The sequence below is a fragment of the Phoxinus phoxinus genome (genome assembly GCF_949152265.1).
Source record: "Phoxinus phoxinus genome assembly, chromosome: 10".
NCBI lineage: Eukaryota > Metazoa > Chordata > Actinopteri > Cypriniformes > Leuciscidae > Phoxinus > Phoxinus phoxinus.
The window spans coordinates 15538124-15565643 of NC_136885.1; the positions used below are offsets into that span (position 1 = coordinate 15538124).

Here is a 27520-nt window from a genome sequence, read left to right on the forward strand (position 1 = left end):
GTAAAGCGCTTTGAGAAAGCTACTTTTAAAGGCGCTATACAAAATAAAAATAAAAAATAATATGCAGCCGACAAGCTCTCAAGATAGCCTGTGGTTTCTGGAGAGTGCAGACTCCATTCCCAGGCGGTCCAGTGGATATGGGACAACTTTGAAGCTGCACATGTAGACCTGTTTGCCTCTCCGGACTTGTCCTATTGCCAGTTGTTCTACTCCCTGAACGAGGGGACCCTATAGGCACAGATGCACTGGCACACAGCTGCCCCCGGGGCCTACGCAAGTATGCGTTTCCCCCAGTGAGCCTTCTCACACAGACACTGTGCAAAGTCAGGGAGTAGGATTTGCTAGTTGCTCCTTATTGGCCCAACCGGGCCTGGTTCCCAGAAGTCATGCTCCTCACGACAGCCTCTCCCACGTCTTGGTTACACATGTAACCCATGTTCCCTGAAGGAGGGACGGGAGATGTACGTCCCGTCGCCACCATCACGTGACCAATGCTGGACCACCGCTGAGGCCGGGTTCCTGCTCGGCTCCTCAGCGAAAAACAACTGGATTTTGCATCCGCTTCCTATTCATACCCGCTCTGTGGGGTGGAGCGCGAGATGCAAATCTTTTGCTGTTTTAGCTTCCTTCAACAAGGTTGTGTTTTGCAGAATTGTTGTCAGTCACATATTTCCAGTGAGCCTGGATTGACAAATAGCCTGCTAGAGAGACAAATGAAACAATGTGATGTTGTAATAAAGGAAAACAAATATTGTCTTTTTATGCTGACTAGGAGAAAAGTATGTATCGTGCCACCGACTTCCTTCTTATACGGGCTGGTGATCTTAAAAGACCCTATGCATTAGCCATTACGGCGTACTGCTTGTCTATCTGCCTCCCTGACCAAACTCGAGCACTGTCAGCCTGGAAGAAACTCAAAAGTCTTGCAAAACCAGGTATCATACCATATACTGACTTGTTTATGGAAGTACTTTAATAAAGAGATTCATCTATTTAAGTCATTAATTCGTGTTGTTTCTGTAAATTCTTTCTTCTCACCTGCTCAACTGAACCGATTAGAGGGAGAGTGTCTTGTGTGGAAAGATGACTTCAATATGCGACTGGTAAATGAGGCGTTAACCATAGAGACCACCGCATACGCTCTCATGACTGCACTAGAACAGAATGACTTAGTAACAGCACATGCTGCCGCATGCTTCTTGTCTTCACAAGAGAACTATGAAGGAGGTTTCAAATCAACACAGGTGAGTCTAAGCGACTGAATTTTTTTTTTTCAGGGTTCCTACTGTGTGTATTTTAATGCCAAAGAATATCTGAAGAAGGAATTATAAAATGAGAATACTAATTATACTGTTCAAACACACTTTAGGATACTATCGTGGCTTTGGAAGCCCTCACAGAGTATGCACTGACTATACCACAAACCCCCATTACTACAGTCAACGCACAGTTCACCGTTCCAGGAAGGTCTGAGATGGAGAGGCTGCAGTTGGACAAAAATGAAAAGAAAGTGGAAACAGAATTAAAGGTAAACAGACTGAACCTGTAGAAGTGAAATAAAGTTTATATAATTTATGGAAACTGTGCAAGAATTATTAAAACTAAATTAGGCATGTGCATAAATTTAGGCACATGCCTAATTTAGTTCATGCCTAAATAATTCTTGCACACTTTCCATAAATCATATAAACATTATTTCACTCCATTTCACTCAAATATCACTGTGTTTGTCTCCTATATTATATATTTAATTGAAATTTCTTATCCAGACAACCAATGATTTATAAAAGAAAATCATGAAAATTTACAGGGGTGCCCAACATTTTTCATACCACTATATATATACATATATATAATTTAACAAAAACCCACTTCATAATAATGACAATGTTTGGATGATATTATTTGCATTATATTATTAGATACATCAGGTTCACATTAATGGGAAACTGTGTGAACTAGAAAAAACTAAATTTTAATTACAATTTTTTTTAAAGGGCACCTATTATGGCCCTTTTCACAAGATGTAAAATAAGTCTCTGATGTCCCCAGAGTATGTATGTGAAGTTTTAGCTCAAAATACCCCACAGATAACTTTTTACAGCAATGTTTAAATTGTCATTTTTTGGGGGCTGCGTTTAGTGTGTCTCCTTTAAATGTTAATGAGATGCGGTTTCACGCACAGGGGGCGGAGCCTAACCAGCTAGCACTCAATCTCATCTCACAGAAATATGATAATATCAAAACAGAAACTCACAGTAACGGTGTTCGAGTCGGACAATAATGCCCACAGACCTAGAAAATATATAATGAATAGAGATAGAACAGGTATGTTTATTTTAATTACGTTTATAACTTATATCAGAATCAGAAAGAGCTTTATTGCCAAGTGTGCTTGCACACACAAGGAATTTTTCTTGGTAGGCTACTAAGCTTCCAGTCAACACATACAAATACAAATACAACAAGAAACATAGTAATACAAATTCTAAGAATAAAAAAAATTAAAAAAAAATAAATAGTACAAAAGTAGGGTCACAGTTGGGTTTAGTCTGAATAAACATTTACAGATTATGAACATATTTACAGTATTTTGAGTAGTATGAATACATATAAATATTGATATAAATATCGCCTGAGTTAGAGAATATTGCACCAGACAGTGTGAGTATTGCACTTACAGGCATATGCCTTGGGAGGTATGTTAAGTGTTCAGAAGGGAAATGGCCTGTGGAAAGAAACTGTTCCTGTGCCTGGATGTTCTTGTGGCCAGTGATCTGTGTCGCCGTCTTGACGGTAACAGTTCAAACAGGTGGTGTCCAGGGTGAGTGGAGTCTGTGATGATTTTACCTGCTCTCTTCCTCATTCTGGAAGAGTACAGGTCCTGGGGCCTGTTTCAATAAGGAGGTTCAACCAACTCTGAGTTAAAACTTGAACTCTGAGTTGACTTACCCTGAGATGGGAAACTCTGAGTTTTCGGTTACAGATCAGCTGAAATTAGTTAGTTCAATCAACTCTAAGTTGACTGACTCTGAGTTGAGCGCGTGCACCACAACTATAAAAAGCCATTATCAATGGAGCGCAGATATAATGAGTCACCATGGCAACAGCGCCAGACACAAAGAGGAATTACTGTTATACAGTGTTGGGTGTAATTAATTACCAAGTAATCTAAATATTGTAATTTAATTAAAGGGATTACTCTTAATTCTTCTGTAATTTAAAATAAAATATGATGTAATTACATTAAATAGGCTACTGCATAGACTATAGAACAATTCTGTATAAAACAACCGTGGATTTAACATACATTTTTAAAAGGTATATTTTGAATGTAACCTTCTCCCTCTACACACTTTGGTCAATTCAAGAATAATTCATGCAATTGTATATTGTTCATTTTGAAAGCATTAAAAGTGCAGTTTCTTGTCTCTCCTCATTGTATTGTTCAACTGGTTGAGGTTGATATGGGACTTAGTAATTAGTAGACTAATACTTTCTAAAGATAGTAATTATTACATTAATCTAATTACGCTGTTGAAAATGTAATTTGTAGTTAGTAATAAATAACTATTTTAGAGTAACTGTTATAATATCAGGTGAAATGGAAGAACAGTTATTCAACCTAGTTTTAATTTGCATGTAGGCTAGGTGCAATCCTGCAGGCATTAAAAGAATGTGGCAGCAGCTCAAAATAAAAAATATATAAAAACATAATTCAATCAGGTAAGGCTTGAGCATATCATGGGTCTAGGCTATCTGACTTTACAAACATTTGACATATTACATAACTAAATAGCATCCAGTGTCTAGCAGTGCAGCAGCGTTTTTGGCTGAGGGAATTCCTTCATCAGAGCCGGTCACTCCCGGAGATCCAAGGGCCTTCATAAAATGTAAGAGGTATGTGTTATTTTTTATAGGGTATTTTTGATATTTCCATTTATTTTACTTTGGGTTGGGTTTTTCGTTGGTCCCACTCCCAATAGATTCTGATATCTATTGGGACTAATATCTATCTAGAGACTAATATCTGTCTTTTGGAGCCTCATGTCCCAACAGAACCCCAGACAGTTGTAAGTTGCCTACTCAATACACCAGAAATTATGACAAATAGTGTTATAAAGTGTACACATGCTCATCTTCACAGGATGATGGGTATGACGAAACAGTTTCTGCGCCACAGAGAGGCCTACAGGGTAATGTTAATATTATGTGTCTACACATCAGACAATCTACACATTCACATTTGTATGTGGCATAGCCTATAGAATCGAAGTTTATATCTAAGTATAAAAGGACATTCTTATCCCCCAAGTGATTTTCAGTAAATGCCACAGTTTAATTCTGTAGAATTTGTTTAGAACTACATGATGTAACTCTAATGTACTGCATTTTCAGTTGCCAGTTAAGGAGTTAACGTTAAATACTTCATCTTATTCTTTTCTTTTTTTAAACAGCGGAAAAAACAGCAATAAATAAATGTAGGCTACAGAAAGAATGAATGAAGTGTTTAAACACCGCTTCCTCTTTAAAAAAGGGGAGGAGACCGCAAGAAACTCTGGGTTTACCGAAGAAAACCTGCTCCCGACCAGGTTAGGTTCACAGAGTAAGTTGCCATGGTAACTGACTCTGAGTATAAGTTACCTCTCTTTCAGAAACGGGCTTGACTTACTCTGCTTTCTCGGGTTTGATATACCTCCCATTCTGAAACGGAAAACCCAGAGTTTCCCTCATTTCAGGGTTAACATACTCAGAGTTTTCACTTAACCTCCTTTCTGAAACAGGCCCCTGGAGGGTTGGCAGGGGGGCACCAATAATCCTCTCTGCAGTCTGGACTGTCCGTTGTAGTCTGTTGATGTCTGATGGAAGTGCTTAAAACAGACTCAATGACGGCCGAGTAGAACTGGATCAGCAGCTCCGGTGGCAGGTTGAACTTCCTCAGCTGGCGAAGGAAGTACAGTCTCTGCTGGGACTTTTTTACAATGGACTCAATGTGATTGTCCCACTTCAGGTCCTGAGAGATGGTAGTGTAAAGAAGGACCTATTATTTATGTTCGGGCTAACGGGGATCAGCCAATCAGCGCCTTTGTTTGGGGTCACAGAGAGGACGCATATTTGCGCTAACTGATAAGTTTCGTTTTTGAGTTAGCAGTGAGAGTGTCAGTGAAGTATATTGTAGATATTTCTGAAGTGAATAGTTGCCATCTGTGTTGCTATCTGTGCATGTGTGCGTTCAGAGACATGTGAGTACCCTGGTAAAATGTTTACATGTGTTTTTTTGGTGCATTAGGTTTTATGAGTGTTGTTTATTCTGGAATACTCAGTTGAAATGCAGTATGTTAGCATAGATTTTGCTAGCATCATGCTAATGTCTAGTATTATTAGTGTTACACTATCACGGCATAGTTACTTTTGTTTACAATGATTGTGTAGTAGAGAACTATGTTTTTGGGTTGCTGTTACTGAGACCCAGCCGTGAGAAGGCTGTTCTTTACTTTAATAAGGAGCTAATGTGTGCTGGTATATTATTTGGTTATTTGATATAAACAGCTAAAGCTACTTGAAGTGAAAATTATACTAATACCATTTATTAGCTTTACTAATTGCATCCTGACAGCACTGTCGTTTACTTGTATGCTGATATTTTCTTTTCTTTATTGTTTATTGTAGAACCACACACACGTACTGTACTCTCACGAAGACAGATCTGCTGGCTGTCAATAAATCCATTGCAGAGCATGAGAGCATTCGATTGCATTCTTATCGATGCACCACAGTGGTCACTTATTCTCAACTAGCTACAATTGCAGTCCTAGCTATCAAGTCTTCATTACAGGTAGTGCCCAGGAACCTGAAGGACTCCACTGCTTCCACGGTGCTGTTCATGATGGTGAGAGGGGGGAGTGCAGGGGGGTTTCTCCTGAAGTCCACGATCATCTCCACTGTTTTGATTGTGTTCAGCTCTAGGTTGTTATAACTGCACCAGACAGCCAGCTGTTCAACCTCCAGTCTGTAAGCAGACTCGTCACGGTTTTGGATGAGACTGATGACAGTGGTGTCGTCTGCAAATTTCAGGAGCTTGACAGAGGGGTCTGTAGAAGTGCAGTCATTAGTGTACAGGGAGAAGAGCAGTGGGGAGAGAACGCACCCTTGGGGGGCGCCAGTGCTGATGGTGAGGGTCCTGGATGTGAGTTTCCCCAGTCTCACTTGCTGCTGCCTTTCCGTCAGGAAGCTGGAGATCCACTGACAGATTGAGAATGGCATGGAGAGCTGGGTCAGTTTGGCTGTGAGAAGATCAGGCATGATGGTATTGAAGGCCGAACTGAAGTCCACAAATAAGATCCGTGCATAAGTCCCAGGTCTGTCGAGATGTTGCAGGATATAATGCAGTCCTATGTTGACTGCATCATCCACAGACCTGTTTGCTCTGTAAGCAAACTGAAAGGGATCCAGCAGGGGTCCAGTGATATCCTTCAGGTAGGCCAACACCAGTCTTTCAAACGACTTCATGACCACAGACGTGAGAGCGACAAACCTGCAATAGAATGAATTTAAATCATCAGCAAGTTGTTGATTGTCCACAGATCGGGGGGATGGTGTCTTGTAGTTTGTGATGTTTCTCAGGCCTCTCCAGACTGATGCCGGTTCGTTGGCTGAAAAGCTTCTTTTAGCAACTCTGATCTACTTTGTCAGTCTGTTTCTGGCCTGGTTATACAAGATTTTATCCCCACTTCTGTAAGCATCCTCTTTGGCATGACGAAGCTGTTTGAGTTTCCCAGTAAACCATGGTTTATCATTAGTGAATGATAAGAATGTCCTGGTAGGAATGTATGTATCCTCACAGAAACTGATATATGATGTTACAGTTTCTGTGAGCTCATCCAGATCGGTGGTAGCAGCTTCATAAACAGTCCAATCAGTGCAATCTGCTGCACTATTTATACAAGCCTGCTGTAGTAGACCCCGTCTAAATGATGACCAAAATATACTGATGAGTTAAATTAAGTTTATTGTACATCACACAAAAGATGAAGCGTTAGTTTTACTGCAGAAAATCACTGTAAGAATAAACACAGTATAAGAAGTGCGCATTAAGTCTTATCCATAAACTCTCTCTCTCTCTCTCTCTCTCTCTCTCTCTCTCTCTCTCTCTCTCTCTCTCTCTCTCTCTCTCTCATTATCATGGAACATAACGTTACACAGCAAAGTACACAAAACACTCGTTACAACTAACAGTAAACATATATACACACCTTTTCAGTGGGTGCTTTATAAACTGGTAAACTGTATATCTGTAAAACGACTCGAGCTCGAGCTGTCACTTTCATTTCTGCCGTGATCAGGAACGTTATTCCTGTCGCTCCGCAGACTGTAAGCTGGATCGCGAGAGCAGTTGTACTGATCAATCCTCGAGTAACAACGAGAGTAATATGAAGACTGCTATGTTTATTCTAACATCCAAAAAACAAAACACCTCAATAGCTTTCGGAGACATTCTACAGCTGCTCCAGCGTCGAAACCATGGCGGACTGTGTCCAGCTCACTCAGGGCGGGCAAGGGGGTAATCTATCCGCCGGAAACTGAAGCCTCCCCGGGAGCCGCCATTGTAGCAGAACATCACCTGCTGTTAGCATTCCATTGACTCCCATTCATTTTGGTGTCACTTTGACAGCAAATAGAGTATCCACTTCCTCCGCTGCTCCTCTTCCTGAATATCAACTCACTCCGCTCACACACCACAGCTTTTCTTCCTTCTCTCCTCTGTCTCCCTCTGACACCTCCAAACTCCTCTCAACCATGAAATTGTCCAACTGTCAGCTTGACCCGATCCCTTCTCCTCTCTTCAAAACCTGTCAACAAACCCTCATCCCTCTCATCACCATCATCATCAACACTTCCCTTACGTCTGGAACTGTTCCATCCCTGCTAAAAATTGCGTCCATCACACCCCTCCTGAAAAAACCTGGCCTCAACCCTGACAATCTGGATAACTTCAGACCCATCTCCAATCTCCCGTTACTTTCAAAAATTCTGGAACGTGCCGTCAACACACAACTCCATCAATATCTCCACTCCTCTCAACTCTTACTCAACTCGAAACATTTCAATCCGGATTCCGTTCACACCACAGCACAGAAACAGCCCTTCTTAAAGTCACAAATGATCTCCTCATTGCTGCCGACTCTGGTTTCATATCCATCCTCCTTCTCCTCGACCTCTCCGCTGCATTTGAACCAAATAGACCATTCTGTCCTCCTCCATCGTCTTAAATCTATTGGCATCTCTGGTACAGCACTTCTCTGGCTCACCTCTTACCTATCTGACCGTCACCATTTTGTCTCTGTTAACAACTGCAACTCCCACACCTCCCCTGTCACCCATGGTGTCCCCCAAGGTTCCGTGCTTGGCCCCCTCCTCTTCACCATCTACATGCTTCCCCTCGGTCAGATCATCCGCAATCATGGACTCCATTTTCACTGCTACGCCGATGATACCCAAATCTACTTGTCCACCAAATCCATCTCCCCGGCTATTCTCTCCACCATCACCGATTGCATTTCCAACATTAAAACCTGGATGGACAATAATTTTCTTAAACTCAACAGCAGTAAAACAGAACTCCTTATCACCGGCCCAAAATCTCTCCTCTCTTCTATTCAGAACTTTAATCTCCTTATCGACGGACATAATGTCACCCCCTCCCTTTCTGTCCGAAACCTTGGTATCATAATGGACTCCACCCTCTCATACCAAACACACATCAACCATATCATTAAACTATCCTTTTTCCACCTCGGCAACATTGGCAGCTTTCGCCCTTCCCTTACCTTGTCAACAGCTGAAATCCTCATTCATGCATTCATAACTTCATGACTTGACTACTGCAATAGCCTTCTCTACAGACTTCCTACCAATCAACTACAAAAACTGCAATACATCCAGAACTCAGCTGCCCGCCTCCTAACCCACCCCCGTTCTCCAGCAGCTCCATTGACTACCTGTTCATTATCGCATTCAATATAAGCTCCTTCTCACCTATAAGTCCCTCCATAACCTGGCCCCGCCCTACCTCACTGAGCCCACCTGCCACCTCCGTTCAGCTGGCACCAGCCTTATATTGAATATCGCCGGATCGCCTTACTCCGATCGTCTGCACTAACCGCCGGACTTTGGGGGATCGAGCCTTCGCTATCACCGCCCCCACCCTCTGGAACTCCCTACATCCATCAGAAACTCCGACTCACTACCAAACTTCAAATCAGTACTCAAAATCCACCTGTTCAAACTAGCTTTTCCTTAAACCCCTTGTTGTTTTTTGTTTTATTCCCCATGTGAAGCGTCTTTGAGTGTCCAAAAAAGCGCTATACAAGTGTGATGTATCCACAATATTACACAATAGAACGCATAAGACGAGCCCCCAATTGTTACGGTCCCCCTCTCTGCAGTCTAGGGGATTTAAAGGGGAATGTACAATAATAAAGAAACAAAGAAATAAACGTGAGAAATCTCTTTTTCTTCTATCCCAGCCCTGTCTTTCTCACAGTTATGTTCAAAAGATTTACACAACACCTTTGATTCACACCTTGCCACAAAAGGAAACTGAAAGAGTATACTTAAATATTTATTTTCTTTATTAAAGGTTTAACCAATACATTTATAAAATAATCTGAAGATCAGATAGGTAAAGAAATTAGTTTAGGAACCAAATCGTCAGGAGAGGGCCAGGCCAAAATAACAAACAAAACAGGGGCTTCCTAAAGTTTAAACCCAGTTAAATTCCCTAACTAAAAGAAATCAAAATTAAAGACAGTTATCTTACCTCTCTCCCTGACTAACGAAAAAATAAACAGGAGAAAAAGTTAAGGAGTGGATACTCAAAACAAATTGGCACCCAACTCCTTACACGGTTTAAACTCACACAGTTTAAATTGTGGTTGTACTGTAGACTTCACACACAAGGCTGAGAGGGTTAGCTCTGGAATTCAGAGTAAATCATTCACCAGGCCGAACTTCACTGGAGCAAAACTTAAAGTTCTTTATTTGTCATAAAGCAGGGTTAAGGGTAAAGGGGAGAAAACTTGAACTTAGGTACACTCTAAAAAATAAAACATTGGGTCAACAAAAAAAAATATGTTAACGTTTTCCACTAGAATTTTTAAGTTAAGACTGCTGGCATAATTACATTAATTCAAAGCGATGTTTTGAGTATGGTGAATTACCTTTTAGTCCACAATAAAACGCATTTCTAAGTAACATGAACTTAATAATTTTCAACATGAATGCAAGTAATTAAGTTGATCCAACATAATGTTTTAAGTTAGGTGAAGAAGTTTTTTCCTACCGAAGCTTCGAAGCTCAAAAATAGTATTCGAACCAGCCCTAATTTTAAATAACACAAATGAAATGACTGACTTTTATAATGAATTATGTATATTTTTAAACAGCTTTCCAATCACTATTTATCTTTTTAGCACCATTTTTAAATTGTAATATATTTCTCTTTTAAACATAGCCTACATGTAACATTCATCTTTTAATATATTTCCCTTTCAAAACATTTAAATGAACTATAATATTAATATATAATAATATTAACATAATTAAAGAAGTCGTTTGACATACGTTATAACGAGTCATTAATGTCCTTTAAATTATATGTTTCATATAATAGAACAGAAGCTAAATATTGTGAATTTAAACATTTCTCGAGTCGTTTACCAGCGGCAGACGTCAGGAGGACCAGCCGAGGTAAAGGCTGTTCCAGGCGGCTTACATGGGCTCGAGCACCCGGTGATCCCCTGGGTCTCACACAACCCGAAAACGTCCGATCAAGTGTTTTAAATAGGCGCTATCTTTATAAATAAACCACAGATTTGAGCTTTAAACAACTACATTCTCGACTGAACAACTCTTAAAACTACATTTCGTGACACAATAACAGTAGTATTTTTAAATTTCCCGCAGCACTTGCCTCTCCCAGAAGAAGCGGATTTCGCCTCGGACGCGCATCAATTGCGCTCCAAACGCTTGCTTTTTATACGTGTCCATTTCGCTTTGGACGCGCGAATGCATTCAAAATGTTCAAGCGTCAAATTAGACGCGGCAGGCGCGAATTTGACGCGCTATTCGCGTCCGGTGTGAACGCACAGTTACATATCAACACTCAACTCAAATTTCAGAAGAAGGACTTCGAGATTTCGGTATTCGGTTACTATACAGTAGGCTATCACCAACAGAATCCTGAGCGAATGCAAATGTGTAATTAAACATAAAATTACTAACCATTCACCAGATTGAGTTTCAACTGTGTGGTCCCACTCGTCGTCTGGCCTTGAACATGCATGCGCACGGAAACTGTGGGCCGTTTACACGTCATCAAATTGTATTTTACATTAGCAGAACTTAAAATTAAATTTTTTTTGATTGACTGAAAATGTTAAACTCTGACAAATCATGATAGTATATTGAATCAATAGGCATAATTTGTGTGTCATCCAAGCTCAATAAAATAACAATTACAAGTAAAAAGTCTAACTGTATCTCAGAACTTGATTTTTTATTTCACAACAAAATGTATATTTAAGTAATGACTAAAGGTCCTCTGAATAAGTTTTTAGAGTGTACTTCTTTCTCAGGTGGCTCCTTTGCATCAATTTAGTTCTGGAAAAGAGGCAGAAGAGGTGTAGGATTAGTTGAGGAGATTCACTTTACTCACGCCGTCAATTAAGCCTCTATCTTCAAGAGGGTAGTTGGGCTGGCTGGGCTTGAATGCATCTGTCCTCTTCCCCTGCTTCTCCCTTTACTGTGGCTTCTTTGTTCACTTTTATGTGATTACTAATTGGGCCCAACAGCCTGCAGCTGAGGCTGCCTGTCAGAGGGAAATGCTGCACACCTGTGTTAGAGCTGTCCTTGGTCCTGAACACCACTGTTTCACCCAAACCTTGTGCCCTCTGACGGTGCTCTCCATGGTTCTGTATGTGACTGTGCTGCGTTGTGATGGACTGTTTCCTTCTGGCCACCACAGTACTCAGACACCAGAATTCACAGATAAAGTTTAGTTAACAGCAGATAACACCAACAACGTCTGGGATAGCTGAAGAGGGATTCCTCCTGAACACAGCTTCTTTATTGCTTTATACACGCTGCCAAACTCCTGCTAATTAACATCAGCTGTGGATGGTTTGGAGTGCTGCATGGCAGAGAGAGAGAGAGAGAGAGAAACACAGAAGGAGGGGAGAAAACATGACCAGCACAACATACACAATACATATTACGTCATGGGACGTAACATTATTATTATTAAATAACTTTACATCTGAGGCGTCCAAAGACTCCATTTGTCCATTATTTATTTCTAAAGAAGCACGACAATGTATAAAAGGCTCCATTACTTTGTATCTTACGTTATGGCCCCATAGAAGCCGTTTTTGTAAAAATAGGCTAACGATTGCGTCATAACCACGCGACTCTCTGTCGCACTGTAGATAAATTACCGTATAGACCGGCGGAGAAGCTTGCAAGCAATCGGGGGGACGTGGAGCCATAAAGTCCGATAAAGTCAAGGGAGTAGCCCATAGAGAGTGATAAAGTTGATTCTGCTGCTAGCTCATGGACAGCTAATGCTTACGCTCTCCGTCTCTGCGAGATTCGGAAGGGAATGATTCAGATTTCTCTCGGCACAGCTACTAGAAGGCTGACAGCTGTCAGACACGTTGTTCACATCACATCTACGTCATCAAGCTCAGTTTGAGCCTGCGCAGTACACTTGGCGCTCAGGAAGTGAGTGCTTGAAATGGGTTTCATTTTTCTCCGTAGAAATCTATGGGGTCTCTGTGTCCATCTTATATACTGTCTATGAGGGCGGGTCTATGCTCAAACTGCAGTGTCAATCAACAGTCGTGGGCGGGGCTTGTGCAATTTTTACGTCACATTGCATTGATTCTGAGAACAGCTCGTTCTGAGACAGTGCTTATGATTTATGGGGATTAAAAAAAAAAAACTGGTTGGATTTTTATCATTTTAGGGTGGTTGTGCACACACACTGCCAACACAAATTTATGTTCAAACACCATGTAAAAGTGAATTTTGCATAATAGGTGCCCTTTAATTAAAAATAATTAATGTAGGTTCAAAAAGGGTGGTAAATAATAATAATAATGATAATAATAAAATAATAATGGCATTGTACCGCTGAGTTCTAGGAAGACGAGAAGGTAAGACGAGTTTTATTAGATACATACAAAGATAATAGGCAATGTACGAAACAGCGTGCAATACCAGACAATGAACTGAATGCAAGCAGTGTATACTGTCCACACGGAGACGCGTTTAGCTGTATGTGTAAAAATGTTGTATCGTATCGGGGGTTCGTCCAGACGGATCCGGTGTTTTAAGAGACTGAAACCGGGTCCCAGAGTGGATAAATCTGAAAACGATCACCCTTGCGTTTTCTGTGTACAGCCAATCCGTAAATTTTGTGAAACGATGATGTCTTCACCCCACGTGTCGACTAGTCAGACACCGTTAAGTCACGTATAGCAATATGCGGAGTACATGTTTGTGTTCGTGCTGCAGAAGCTGAGCCTCTTTTCTTTTCTTTTTTTATTTATATGTATTTACTTGAATGTATTTTTATTTTATTTCTCATTTTACCTCTTTATTTATTTATTTTATTTTATTTCTTATGCTATTATGCTTTTCTGTTGTCTGATTAAGACATTATGTATTTTGTAGGCATGGGCATTTCAAGCAAAAATAATATTCGATGATCGCTGGGAATTATTTGATTATTCTTTAAAAAACGCACCCCTGCCCTACATGCTCACCGGTAAAACGGCACGTTCGCTCAAATTCCAATCCGACATAAAAAACATTTCTGTAGCCTACTGTAGGCCTAAATGTTGTAGCCATTAAAGAAAACGTATTTAGTTTCATATTTGTGTTTAAATAATATGTTATTTTTTTATTTCATCTATGCTGATTATATGAAAAGTGAACAGCATGTCGGGAGACATCATTTTGACCCCTTCATTAAGTTTTGATTTGTATAAAGCCTTTATTTAAAGTGAATTTCGTTTTGCATAAATTGTTAGATATTAAAATGTCTACTTTTAAACAAAACAATTCAAAATGAAAAGAAACAGACACTCTTATGTAATCCGTTTGAAATGTGCATTTCTCTATAGGCCATACCTGTCAAGTTTTGGATTTGAAAATAAGGGAAATTTTCCGGCACCCACCGCGAGCAGTCCCACCACCCCAACCAAGCTCCAGTAACCTATCCCTTACATTTTAAGACAGGTGTTATAGCCAAAAAAGGGATATATATGAAGAGCATTTATTTAAAGGCTCATTTGCATATTTTCTGTTCATTTAACATTGCTTGTCTTTATGACAAATGGAAACATTTTATTTTCATTCCACACATTCTTTTCATTTCATATTGCTTTTCTTTTACAGTTTTTCTTTTCACATAACTTTTCTTTACTCTTAGTGAGTTATTGTACAAATTTGTTGCGGACTTTGCATTCTTTAAGACTGTTTTGGAAGGAGTGTTTGTGGGCTGGACCAGAGTGGTTAATTTTTACATGAGAGTAGAGTGCAAACAGTTCTGTTGTCTAACGTCATCCTATTCTCTGTAACAAAACTTACAAAACGCGTGACTGTCCCCCACCCTGCTCCTCTTCAGAAAATTAAATTCGCTGTCCCATTGATAGCGGTATTTACATGAGGGTTTTGTTTTTTTGGCAGGAGTGCCTTCCGTGTCTGTCGTAGCGTCCATCATCCGTCTCAGTTTTTTTCCCCCGTTGTCACTCATCATCCTACCTCACACACTAGCCTCGCGACAACTGCCACCTACAGTACCTGTAGCACTGGTTTCAGTGGTTTCGTGTGTACGCAGATATTTCTTGAGACGACGCTGTGTTTATGGATTTTATTTTAGAACGAGGGGAAAAAAAACATCGGATAGGGAAAGTTCTGGCTTCGTGTGGATGTGGCCTTTAAATACACAGAGATGATTAACTAAAAGATGAACAGCTGTGATAAGTGTCCATAGTGACTGATGAGTGGTGGCAAACTAGGAAAAAGGAACACATGCATACACGTAGGAGCCATTATATGTTGGGGGGATGGGCAAAATTGCTCCTACGCCCCTGAACACATGTGAGGATGAGGGATAACCAAAACAAACTGAACATGCCTGTGACAGTCATGACTTTAGACTGTAGTTATCTTAGTTTTTAGTACTTTATCTTTCTGCTTATCGCTTTTGTCTTCCCAGAGACTAGCCGGAAGGGGAATAGATGTACACCTTTCTGGAGAAGGAAAAATTAAACTGAAAGTAAGCGATTTAAATAATATTTCCATCCATAAATGGGGTGAGTTTTAAGGGGGTGGGGGGGGTGGGGGGGGGGACTCAGCAAGGATGCATTAAATTGATCAAAAGCGACAGAATAAAAAATGTATCACAATTACCACAAAAATATTATTGAGCAGCACAACTTTTTTCAACTTTGATAATTAGGGTCATACTTTAGATTAGGGTCCAATTCTCACTATTAACTAACTATTAACTATGACTTTTGCCTCAATAAACTACTAATTATTGCTTATTAATAGTTAGCAAGGTAGTTGTTAAGTTTAGGTATTGGGTAGGATTAAAGGATGTAGAATATGGTCATACTTTATATAAGGACTAATAAACAGCCAATATCCTAGTAATATGCATGCTAATGAGCAAAAGGTTAACAGTCAGAATTGGACCCTAAACTAAAGTGTTACCATAATAATAAATGTTTCATGAGCACCAAATCAGCATTTTAGAATGATTTTTGGAGGATCATGTGACACTGAAGAATGGAGTAATGGCTGTTAAAATTTAGCTTTGCCATCACAGGAATAAGTTACATTGTAAAATATATTAAAATAGAAATATATATATATATATATTTAAATTTTGATATTTCACAATATTACTGTTTTACTGAATTTTGATCAAATAAATGCAGCCTTGGTGAGTGTAAGATACTTCTTTCAAAAACATAAAAAAGTCTTACTAATCCCAAATATATATATATGGATACCACAGCTGTGTTATCTTTAATGGGGATTTGTGTTACTGTAGGTGGCAAAGACTTATTATGCTCTTACGGAAGACTCCAACTGTGCTGATTTGTCAATACATGTGACTGTAGAAGGAAAAGTGGAATACACAAGTGAGTTATAAATTATTCAAGGCTAAATTAAGACTTAATTTAACTTGTTTCATTTTTCACTTATTGTGTTGAAATTTCAGAAGAGCGAAAGGGAGAAGATCCATCTAAAAATTCAGAAGAGCGAAAGGGAGAAGATCCCTCTAAAATGTCAGAAGAGCAAAAGGGAGAAGATCCCTCTAAAATGTCAGAAGAGCAAAAGGGAGAAGATCTTTCTAAAAATTCAGAAGAGCAAAAGGGAGAAGATCCATCTAAAATGTCAGAAGAGCAAAAGGGAGAAGATCCCTCTAAAATGTCAGAAGAGCAAAAGGGAGAAGATCTTTCTAAAAATTCAGAAGAGCAAAAGGGAGAAGATCCATCTAAAAATTCAGAAGAGCGAAAGGGAGAAGATCCATCTAAAAAGTCAGATGGGAAGGGAGATCCCCCCAAGTCGGTCACTGAGACAAAGAAGAGACAAAGAGACTCCATGCAAAATGATGTGGTCTATACGGTGTGTGTCAGGTGAGAAAAAGATACTTCTGACAATAATCAGTTGTCTTTAATCATAATCTGCTGTTTTAAATGTTTATTATAATCATCTGTCCCCTCACAGGCACACACAGGGGAGGAAACTCTCAGGGATGGCCATTGCTGACATCACTCTACTTAGTGGCTTTGATGCAATCAGTACAGATCTGGAAAAGGTCAACCATAATCTTATCCAATGACTTTTGACCTTGCATGGCATTTTGAAAGTATTTTTAATTAGTTTAAATATGTAATTCAAATAATGATTATATTTTCATTAACCTGTTGGCATGTTTTCATTTAAAATATTTTCAATAAAAAAATGTTTTTTTTCAATAATTCATTACTAAGCTGTAACATTGTCTCCAACAGCTGAAAGACCTGGTGGACAGATATATTTCTCACTATGAGCTCACACGTGGAAGAGTGCTGTTGTACTTCAATGAGGTGACATGAGCACAAACACACAGTCATAATTAATCTCCCAATAAAAAAAAATAATAATAAAAAGTCAAACTTGTATCTCCTTCACCCCTCAGATAGATGAAGGAGAGACCTGTATAGCATTCGGAGCTAAGCAAATTGTGCCTGTTGGATTAGTTCAACCAGCTCCTGCTACATTTTATGATTACTATGAACCAGGCAAGCGGTTCAAATGTACAGTATTTTACCGGACTGTGACATTTAATCTTGTTAATGACATGATAAATATAATTTGCTAAATATTTAATAAGGGAGAATAATATCAAAATGTTAAGGTGTTATAACTGTTTCGATATAATAATAAAGATAAAATCTTGTTAAATAGCTGAATTCTGAAAAGATAACATACATTTTTCATGTGTCAATTTTTGTTTAGGAAATTATGATAAAATAGACATTTTTAGAGAGAGAGAGAGAGAGAGAGAGAGAGAGAGAGAGAGAGAGAGAGAGATTTTTTTTTTTGAAAAAACTTTATATACAATTTTAACAGTATCTCTTCACAATAAACTGACCATATAGTACATTCAACACATTACACAGAGAATATTAATAGCTTATGAAATTATAAAGAAAAAAACAAATCACCTTCACATACTGCACACAAAGCACCATGACTGCACCATATCAATTCAAAAGTTGAAAGATCTCTCATAGTTTTATCAAACCGAAAATCAATCAAAACTCTAGATCTGATCAAAGTTAAAAAACGTCTCAGGTTACGACTGTAACCCTAGTTCCCTGAGAAGGGAACGAGACGATGCGTCAATGACGCTTTGGGAACGCTTCCGCGTGGTTGCGTCTGAAGCACTTATGTCAACTAGTCCAATGGCGAGAGTGGGCGTCACGGGCGGGTGACGTGACGACCAGGAAAGGATAAAGGACATCCGGTTTAGAACCGCGCTAGCTTCGAAAAGGGCCGAAGCAAATCGATCACAGGGATGTAGGAAGTATGGCAAAGTGACGCATCGTCTCGTTCTCTTCTCAGGGAACTAGGGTTACAGTCGTAACCTGAGACGTTCCCTTTCGAGGGAACTCGCGATGCGTCAATGACGCTTTGGGAACGAGAATACCAAATACGCCATACGAAACAGAACCTGTCTGTGTGAATACTGCACAACTAAGACAAGAGCATTTGAAAACCTGGGGAAGCGCCCAGGTCGAAGTAGCAAAACCTTACGAATGTGAGCGGAGAGGACCAGCCTGCCGCATACCACATTCTACAGGGATATCTACAAATATAATAAGGCTTAAAAGCCTCCATACTCCTGTCCTGGTCTAAAAGCACCACGGAGGAAACAACCAAAGGTCCCCCCCTCAGGGAAATACCACCAAAAGGGACATGGTAGGAACTAAGGCCGCCACGTACACCTTCAGTGTGGAAGGGGATAACCCTGCGGAAAAACGAACCAGCAGTAACTCCAGCACTGTACCAATCGGGCAGTAAACTGGGCCCCACTGTCCAAGACCCGTAATATGAAGTGAATACCCATCACTTAATACATAAAGTTTCCTCGTGGAGGGAGCTCTGGAGTGAAGTATGGTCTCCACAACCTCAGTTGAGAGACCAAAGTCAATGAGTTGGGCCCCCTCAGAGGCCAAACCCACAGGATCCAAATCTCTGGGCTGGGCTGGGTGAAAGATCACCCAATCCACTTGAGACCGATGGTCCATCCTTACTAGAATCTCCAAGGGAGAGCCGTCGAGGAGAGACACCGGGTCCGGGTCCAGAACTCCTGGGAGCAGAGTAATCGGGGAAAGATGTAAAGACGTAGCCTCGGCCATGTCCATACCACAACGTCCAGCCCCAAGGGAGCTGGGTGTGTGAGGGAAAACCGAAGTGGACCATGCGTCGTATCCTGAGACGTGAAGAGATCCACTTGTGCCGGGTCATAAACCCCCCAAATGTGCTCCACCACCTCAGTGTGGAGCCTCCATTCCCCGGGCCTCAGCCCCTGCCTCAACAGGATGTCTGCTCCTACATGTAAGACACCACCGATGTGTTGTCTGTACGGACAAGCACATGATGGTCCCTCAGGTCCGAGAGGAAAGTCTCAACGCATTGAAGACTGCCATCATCTCCAGGCAACTTATGTGCCAAAAAAGATGATGACTCCTCCACAGGCCCTGGGATGACCGGCCTACCATTACCGCTCCCCAGCCGGTGAGGGAAGCATCTGTCGAGATAGCAACTCGATGGCAAAGAGCTCCCAACACCAGAACCTGGGAAAATAACCAGTATTTTCTCCATATAACCAAGGCGCCGAGACACCTCCGCATGATCTTGATCGTACGAAGTGGGTTTCCCCTTGGGGAGAACCCTCTGGTTCTGAGCCACCACTGCAAGGATCTCATGTACAGTAGGCCAAAGGGTATCACATTGGACGCTACTGCCATGAGGCCCAACAGTTTCTCGAACTGTTTCACAGTGCGTGACTGGCCTAGCTTCAACTCTTTTGTGGCTGTGAGGATAGCAGCTACACGAACGGGCGATAGTGTGGCTCGCATGGTGACTGAATCCCATACAACACCAAGGAAAGTGGTTCTCTGTAATGGAGAAAGCACACTCTTCTTGGCATTGAGTCTCAACCCCAATTTCTTCATCTGAGCTAGGACGACATCTCGATGCCGAACCGCTAACTGCTCTGATTCCGCCAGAATCAGCCAGTCATCGATGTAGTTCAGAATGCGTATGCCCTGCAGCCTGGCGGGGCCAGAGCTGCATCTACGCACTTCATGAACATGCGGGGTGATAGAGCTAGACCGAATGGAAGCACCTGATAATGGTATTCTTTGCCCCCAAAAGAAAACCACAGGAACTTCCTTTGTTGAGGAAGGATGGAAGTAAGCGCCTTTTAAATCTATCGTGACAAACCAGTCCTCGGATCTGATTTGAGTCACGATCTGTTTGAGTGTAAGCATCTTGAACTTGAGTTTCATGACTGCACGATACAACAGGCGAAGATCTAAAAAGGGACGCAACCCCCCATCCTTTTTCGGAACAATAAAGTAGCGGCTGTAAAACCCCGATTCTCTGTCGGGCGAGTACACCTCCTCTATAGCTCCATTCGCTAATAGAGACTCTACTTCTTGCTCCATTACCAGAGCCTGCTAGGGATGTACTAACGCGAGTAGCACCCCGTTGTAACGAGGTGGAGGAGAAAGAAACTAGATTCTGAAACCTCTCTCTATTATCTGCAGGACCCATGGAGATATATTCGGCAGATTCTTCCACTCTGTCAGAAAATCTACTAAGGGTAACAGTCCCTCGAGACTGGCCTCTGGTGTTATTGTAACAGCCACTTCTGTGACCTGAAGCATCCTGGCAGGAAACGACCGAAGTGACTGTTTTTGAACCCCCCTCAGAGGGCAAGTTTGACACAGTGTCGTGGTGACACTGAGCCATGTGCTCGCTGGAGACCGCTGCGCCCCGAGGCACTAAGAGTGGCGGGGTTGGCAGAACAGCCTCCTGAGGGCACCGAGGTGGGGCGGGCACCGTATACTGAGGTGTACACCGCTCCACCCCGGTCGGGGCTGCCCTCAGAGGTCTGACACCAGTGGCATCAGGACATTGGCCGAAGCCTTTTTCACAGAAAAAAACAGTCCTCAGATCCATCTTCTGCTTTAAAGGCTTCTGTAGAGAATGCCATTATGGTCCCCAATCTTTCTGAGGGGGAGCACAAGAAATGGCACTCTGCCTGTACAAGGAGTTTGTTAATGGCTAGTGCTGCTCCACCCAGCAGCCCCATTTACGAAGTTATAAACTCCAACTCATTGCACACAGGAGATTGAGAATATTAAATTCCAAATTATACCATATAATTCCTCAAAATTAAATGTAAAAGATCAACCAGACAAGTAACACGGTCTGGATGAAATGCTGATTCTCTTACGAGAGATACTCTCGTACTGCGTTGTCGTAGCAACGCATTGGGGAAAATCCTTTTCCACGAGAATACTGAAGCAAAAAATTATCCTTAATTTTGTATCTATGTAAAACGCTTTGCCACAGCATACAGACCTAGGCGAGACAGCTCGCGCGCCTATTGGCTGCTGTGCGGCAAAAGCTTAAGCCAATCGAGCGAGCCCTTGAGTGACGTCACACCCAATGAGGGCGCTTCGCGCCCTCCCGCGTCACGTCCCGCCGAAACGGGCGTGGCTTAGGGCTATATATTCCGCTCACAGGCTTATGAACTCTGATTTTTTATCCTTCAGCGAGGACAACTCATCGCTGATCCGAGTGAAGAAGCTGCGCCGTCGAGAGAGCACCTCAGCGGGAGAAGTCACGACAAGCTGCTGGCACCGCCGCCTTCGTCGCCTTCCAGCTGCGCGTTCCGGCGCCTATATATCCTTTCACTTATTGAGTGTGTGTGAGGTCGCCGGCGCGACTCACACTTATTTCTCTGTTGTATCTCAAGCGGCGTCTTTCTCAAGATGCCTCTTTGCGGTTCGTGCAAACGGACCACGCTCAGCGACGGGGACCGCCAAGTGATATGCGCTTCCTGCCTGGGCGAGGAACACGCGGCTATCGCTCTTGCGGATGGCGTCTGCCATCACTGTGAACTACTGCCTCTGGCGACTCTGCGGACTCGCCTGGCGTCGTTCCAGGAGCCCGTGTTCTCCGCTGTTGTGCCGCGCCGTAAAAAGCGCCGTGCACAGCGGAACCCAGAACCTCCGGCAAGCCACCCAAGTTCGCCGGCGCGCCCGCGAACTGTGTCTCCGGCTTCCTCAGCATCGATACCCGATGGATAGCGACCGCAGATTGCCGCCGCTTCCGTCGACGACATCGATGACATCGACATCGACGCCATGCTGAGGGACGAGGACTCGTGCTCGGTTTTGGCTTCCGGCAGCGAGGATTGGGCGAGCTCTGCGGATCTCGCGCCCCCTGCCCCCACGCCAAAAGGAAAGAGAGCGAGCATCGAGGCGGAGCTCATGCGCGTTCTCACTCAAGCCACGGCGAGCCTTGGCCTTGAGTGGGTTTCGCCCGAGCAGCCCGCTAAAAACCGGCTGGATGGCTATTTTCTGCCTGGGGAGAAGTCGACGCCTGTCTCAAAGCCCGCCCCCTTCCTTCCTGAGCTTCACAAGGAGGTCGCGAGAGCTTGGACTTCCCCGTATTCTACGAGGACGAGGTCATCTGTTTCTCTAGCGTTCTCCGAGGTCGACGACGCTAAGAACAGAGGTTACCTTTCCCTCCCGCCGGTCGAAGAGCCTATCGCGGCCCACTTATGCCCACCCTCCGCTGGACGGCGGGCTAAGATGGCGCTGCCTTCAAAGGCTTGCCGCACGACGTCATCCCTGCTCCGTCGCGCTTATGCCGCCAACGGACAGGCCGCGTCAGCGCTGCACTCCATGGCGACGCTACAGATCTTCCAGGCCGATCTCCTCCGCAAGCTGGACGAGAACGGACCCGATGCGATCTGCGTGGCGGACCTGAGAAGCGCTACAGACCTGGCTCTTCGCGCTTCGAAGTCTGCAGCCCAAGCCATCGGACGCAGTATGGCGGCGATCACCGTGTCTGAGAGGCACCTCTGGTTAACGCTCTCAGACATGCCAGAAGCAGAACGGACCGCGTTCCTCGACGCCCCGCTCTCCCCTGCTGGCCTCTTCGGGACTTCGGTGAAGGACTTCACCGACAGGTATGCGGAGGTGCAGAAGGCGACCCAGGCTATGAAGCACTTCCTGCCGAAGCGCTCCAGCTCTGCAGCAGGCCGTGCGAAACCGCCCGCTCAGAGCTCACAGCCGAGACCGCCGCCCAGCTCCTCATCTCAACGCCGCCAGACCCAGAGCTCGAGACCGCGCTCTCGCTCTGCCGGTCGCCGCCCCGCGCCGCGTGGCCCGCGACAGAAGGTAGCGTTGAAGCCAGAGCCCCCGAAGACATCCTAGCACTGCTAGGGAAGCGTCGGTGTTCAAGTCCCGCTGCGGCCGGACCCTCACCGAAGCTCACCGCTCGTGCAGTCCCAAGCGAAGCGATTGTACCTGCGATCATTGCAGCCAACAGGCGTGTCTCACTGGCCGCTTGCCTGCACACAACAGCCGTTTTCACGGCTACCCAGATAAATCCATTAAAGAGTGCATTTTCTGGTGTCCCGGCCACGGCCGATGGTGTTTCTTGTGTAGTAAATCTGCCCGCTGTAATGTGCACATCCCTACACACAAACACGGCCCCACACACAGGGCCCGCGCACATAAAATCGACTCAGTTCGATTGCGCGTTAAAAGTAGCTCACGTGCCCACTACCCAGTGCCCACTAATGCTACCTCCTGCTCATCGCACGGTTTCTGTAAAAACGAAACCTGCGTGCAGGCGCTCCGCTCCGGCGAGCGATGCTATAAAGGTGGTAAACGTGCCCGGTCCCCAGTGCCCGCGTTCCCACACAAGCATCACGGTTCCTACGGAGCCCGTCCAGCCCTCCCTCTCCCGCCTAAATGCTGTCGAGGGGTCGAGCGCGGACATTCTGCCCGCTTTCATAAGCGCGGCCCCGGCCTCAGATGTTGCGAGCGAGACATTTCTGTCACAGCTCACGAAAGCCGCTGTATCGCGAGTCGATCAGAGCGTGCTTTTCACTCAACCCCTAGCTACACGTGCAGATGCATGGGAGAAGCTTCCCGGGGTTTCAAAATGGGTGATAAACATCATAAAAGAAGGCTATTCGCTACAGTTTCGCAGACGCCCTCGCCGCCACACGGCGCGCGTCGAGACTTCGGTAGATTCTAATGTAGCACACCTACTTCGAGCCGAAATTCAGAAACTTCTGAGAAAAAGGGCTATCGAACCTTTATCTCAGGCTCAGAGCGAAGGGGGGCTTTACAGCAGATACTTCCTGGTACCCAAGAAAGACGGGGGTCTCAGACCCATACTAGATCTGAGGCAACTGAACAGAGCGCTTGTGAAACGCCAGTTCAGAATGCTAACGACCAGAAAAATCCTCGCGCACGTTCGCCAAGGAGACTGGTTCGTGTCAGTAGATCTAAAGGACGCGTATTTTCAAATACAGATTGCGTCACGTCACAGACGATTTTTGAGATTCGCCTTCGAGGGCCAGGCATACCAGTACAAAGTCCTGCCGTTCGGCTTGTCTCTAGCACCCCGTACATTTACGAAGTGCATGGACGCAGCACTCGCTCCCCTCAAACTGCAGGGTGTTCGAGTGCTGAACTATTTGGACGATTGGCTCATTCTAGCCCAATCTCATTCAGAGATAGTGGCGCACAGGGCCCTGCTGCTGAGTCACCTCGAGAGTCTCGGTCTCACAGTAAACTGGGAAAAGAGTTCGCTGTCCCCCAGTCAGAATATTTCTTTTCTGGGACTCAAGTCAAGTCAAGTCATCTTTATTTATATAGCGCTTTTTACAATACAGATTGTATCAAAGCAGCTTCACAGTGATAACATGAAAATAATACAAAAAATAATTTCATCATCATCCACCTTTAAGGCAGATCTATAATATTGTTGAATATTGAATGTCCCCAACTAAGCAAGCCAGAAGGTAAGGCAACAGCGGCAAGGAACCAAAACTCCATCAGGTGACAGAAGGGAGAAAAAAACCTTGGGAGAACCCAGGCTCAGTCGGGGGCCAGTTCTCCTCTGGCCAATGAGTAAACAGTGTATGAAGTTCAGAATGAATCAGAGTATTTGTCCAGTTCCGGTTGTTTGAAGTCAGAGTGGAGAGGAGGAGAGACTGGTTGACACTTCAGGTCAGCGGCGTCGTCGTCGTGTCCTGGCGCTGGTCCTTCATCAGATCTGGATACGGCCTGGTTCCAGTGGACAGCGGTAAACCTCGGGATAGACAGAGAGACTAATATTAGCGTAGACGCCGTCCTTCTTATGATGTACCAAGTACATCAGGATTACGGGAAGTGTTCCCGGTCCCGGCTGTTCTAAACTATGCAGCCTAATTATATAAGTCTATAATGTGTTATGTGTATGCTAGGCTGAAGAGATGTGTTTTTAGTCTAGATTTGAACTGACAGAGTGTGTCTGCTTCCCGGACAATGGTAGGAAGACTGTTCCAAAGTTTTGGTGCTAAATAGGAAAAGGATCTACCGCCAGCAGTCGATTTTGATATTCTAGGTATTATTAACTGACCGGAATTTTGAGATCGCAGTAGACGTGAAGGACTATAATGCGTTAAGAGCTCGCTCAAGTACTGCGGAGCTAAACCATTTAGTGCTTTGTAAGTGATCAGCAATATTTTAAAATTTATCCGATGTTTAATAGGCAGCCAATGCAGTGTTGACAGAACAGGGCTAATATGGTCATACTTCCTGGTTCTAGTAAGAACTCGAGCTGCTGCGTTTTGAACTAGCTGTAGTTTGTTTATTAAGCGTGCAGGGCAACCACCCAGTAGAGCATTACAATAATCTAGCCTTGAGGTCATAAACGCATGAACTAATTGTTCTGCATTATTCATTGAGAGCATATGACGTAATTTAGATATATTTTTAAGATGGAAGAAAGCGGTTTTACAGATACTAGACACATGACTTTCAAATGAAAGATTGGTATCAAAGAGCACACCCAGGTTCCTAACCGACGACGAAGACTTAACAGAGCAGCCATCAAGTGTTAGACAGTACTCTAGGTTATTACGTGTGGAAGTTTTTTGTCCAATAATTAGAATCTCTGTTTTTTCTGAATTTAGTAGTAGGAAATTACTAGTCATCCAATTTTTTATATCGGCTATGCATTCCGTTAATTTTGTGAATTCGTAGGTTTCGTTAGGTTTTGAAGAAATATACAGCTGAGTATCGTCGGCATAACAGTGAAAGCTAATTCCATGTTTCCTAATGATATCTCCTAATGGTAGCATATACAGAGTGAACAGCAGCGGTCCTAGTACTGAGCCTTGTGGTACGCCATACTGAACTTGTGATTGATAAGACATCTCTTCATTTATTGCTACAAACTGATAACGGTCAGATAAGTATGATTTAAACCATGCTAGTGCAATTCCACTAATGCCAACATAATGTTCGAGTCTATTTAAAGGATGTTGTGGTCAATGGTGTCAAATGCAGCACTAAGATCCAGTAATACTAATAGAGAGATACAACCACGATCGGATGATAAGAGCAAATCATTTGTGACTCTAACGAGAGCTGTCTCGGTACTATGGTACGGTCTAAATCCGGACTGAAAATCCTCGCAGATATCATTTCTTTCAAGAAAGGAACACAGTTGTGAGGATACTGCTTTTTCTAATATTTTTGACAGAAATGGCAGATTAGAGATCGGCCTGTAATTGACTAGCTTTGTAGGATCAAGTTGCTGTTTTTTAACAAGCGGTTTAATCATAGCTAGCTTAAAGGTTTTTGGTACGTATCCTAGAGACAAAGATGAATTAATGATATTAAGAAGAGGATCTATGACATCTGGAAGCATCTCTTTCAGCAGCTTAGTCGGTATAGGGTCTAACATGCACGTTGTCGATTTAGATGATTTGACGAGTTTGCAAAATTCTTCCTCTCCTATAGCAATGAATGAATCAAATTTTCCCTCAGGGAGACTACAATGCACTTCCTGATGCGATACTGTATTAGACGGTTGCATAGTTATAATTTTGTCCCTGATATTATCGATCTTATAAGTGAAGAAGTTCATAAAGTCATTACTGCTGTGTTGCATGGAAACTTCTGGGCTTGAAGCTTTCTTTTTCGTTAGTTTAGCCACTGTTTCAAATAAATACCTAGGATTATGTTTATTATCTTCTAATAGGGTTGAAAAATAAGCAGATCTAGCAGCTTTTAAAGCCTCTCTGTAAGCAATCGAGCTCTCCTTCCATGAAATCCTAAACACCTCTAGTTTTGTTTTCTTCCAGTTGCGCTCCATTTTTCTGGCTGCTCTCTTAAGGGCCTGAGTGTGCTCGTTGTGCCACGGCGTTGGACTATGTTCTTTAATCTTCTTTAAGCGCAGCGGAGCAACTGTGTCTAAAGTGCTGGAAAAGAGAGAGTTAAAAGTTTCTGTTGCAATATCAAGTTCTTCTAAGCTATCCGGGATGCTGAGATGATGAAACTGATTAGGAAGATTATTGATAAAGCAATCTTTAGTGGCAGAAGTGATCGGTCTAACATATTTATAACACGGAGTCGGCTTTGCAGCCTTGGCTAAATGTAATTTACACGAGACTAGATAGTGATCTGAGATGTCATCGCTCTGTTGCAGTATTTCAACGGCATCAATATCTATTCCATGTGATAGTATTAGATCTAAAGTATGATTACGACAATGAGTCGGTCCTGACACGTGTTGTCTAACTCCAATTGAGTTTATAATGTCTTTAAATGCCAATCCCAATGCATCTTTTTCATTATCTATG

At 43.0% G+C, this 27520-nt stretch overlaps 1 protein-coding gene across 1 annotated transcript; it reads left to right on the forward strand.

The window, feature by feature from the left end:
- Positions 1–1094: 1094 nt before the first annotated feature.
- On the forward strand, positions 1095–18648 carry LOC307006100 (complement C4-like; the record flags this gene model as incomplete). Its single annotated transcript, XM_079626738.1, has 8 exons — positions 1095–1244; positions 1370–1528; positions 16127–16217; positions 16298–16715; positions 16807–16897; positions 17094–17168; positions 17261–17383; positions 18487–18648. The coding sequence occupies 8 exons, from the start codon at positions 1095–1097 to the stop codon at positions 18646–18648; spliced, it is 1269 nt and encodes a 422-aa protein (XP_079482864.1).
- Between the last annotated feature and the right edge of the window lie 8872 nt (positions 18649–27520).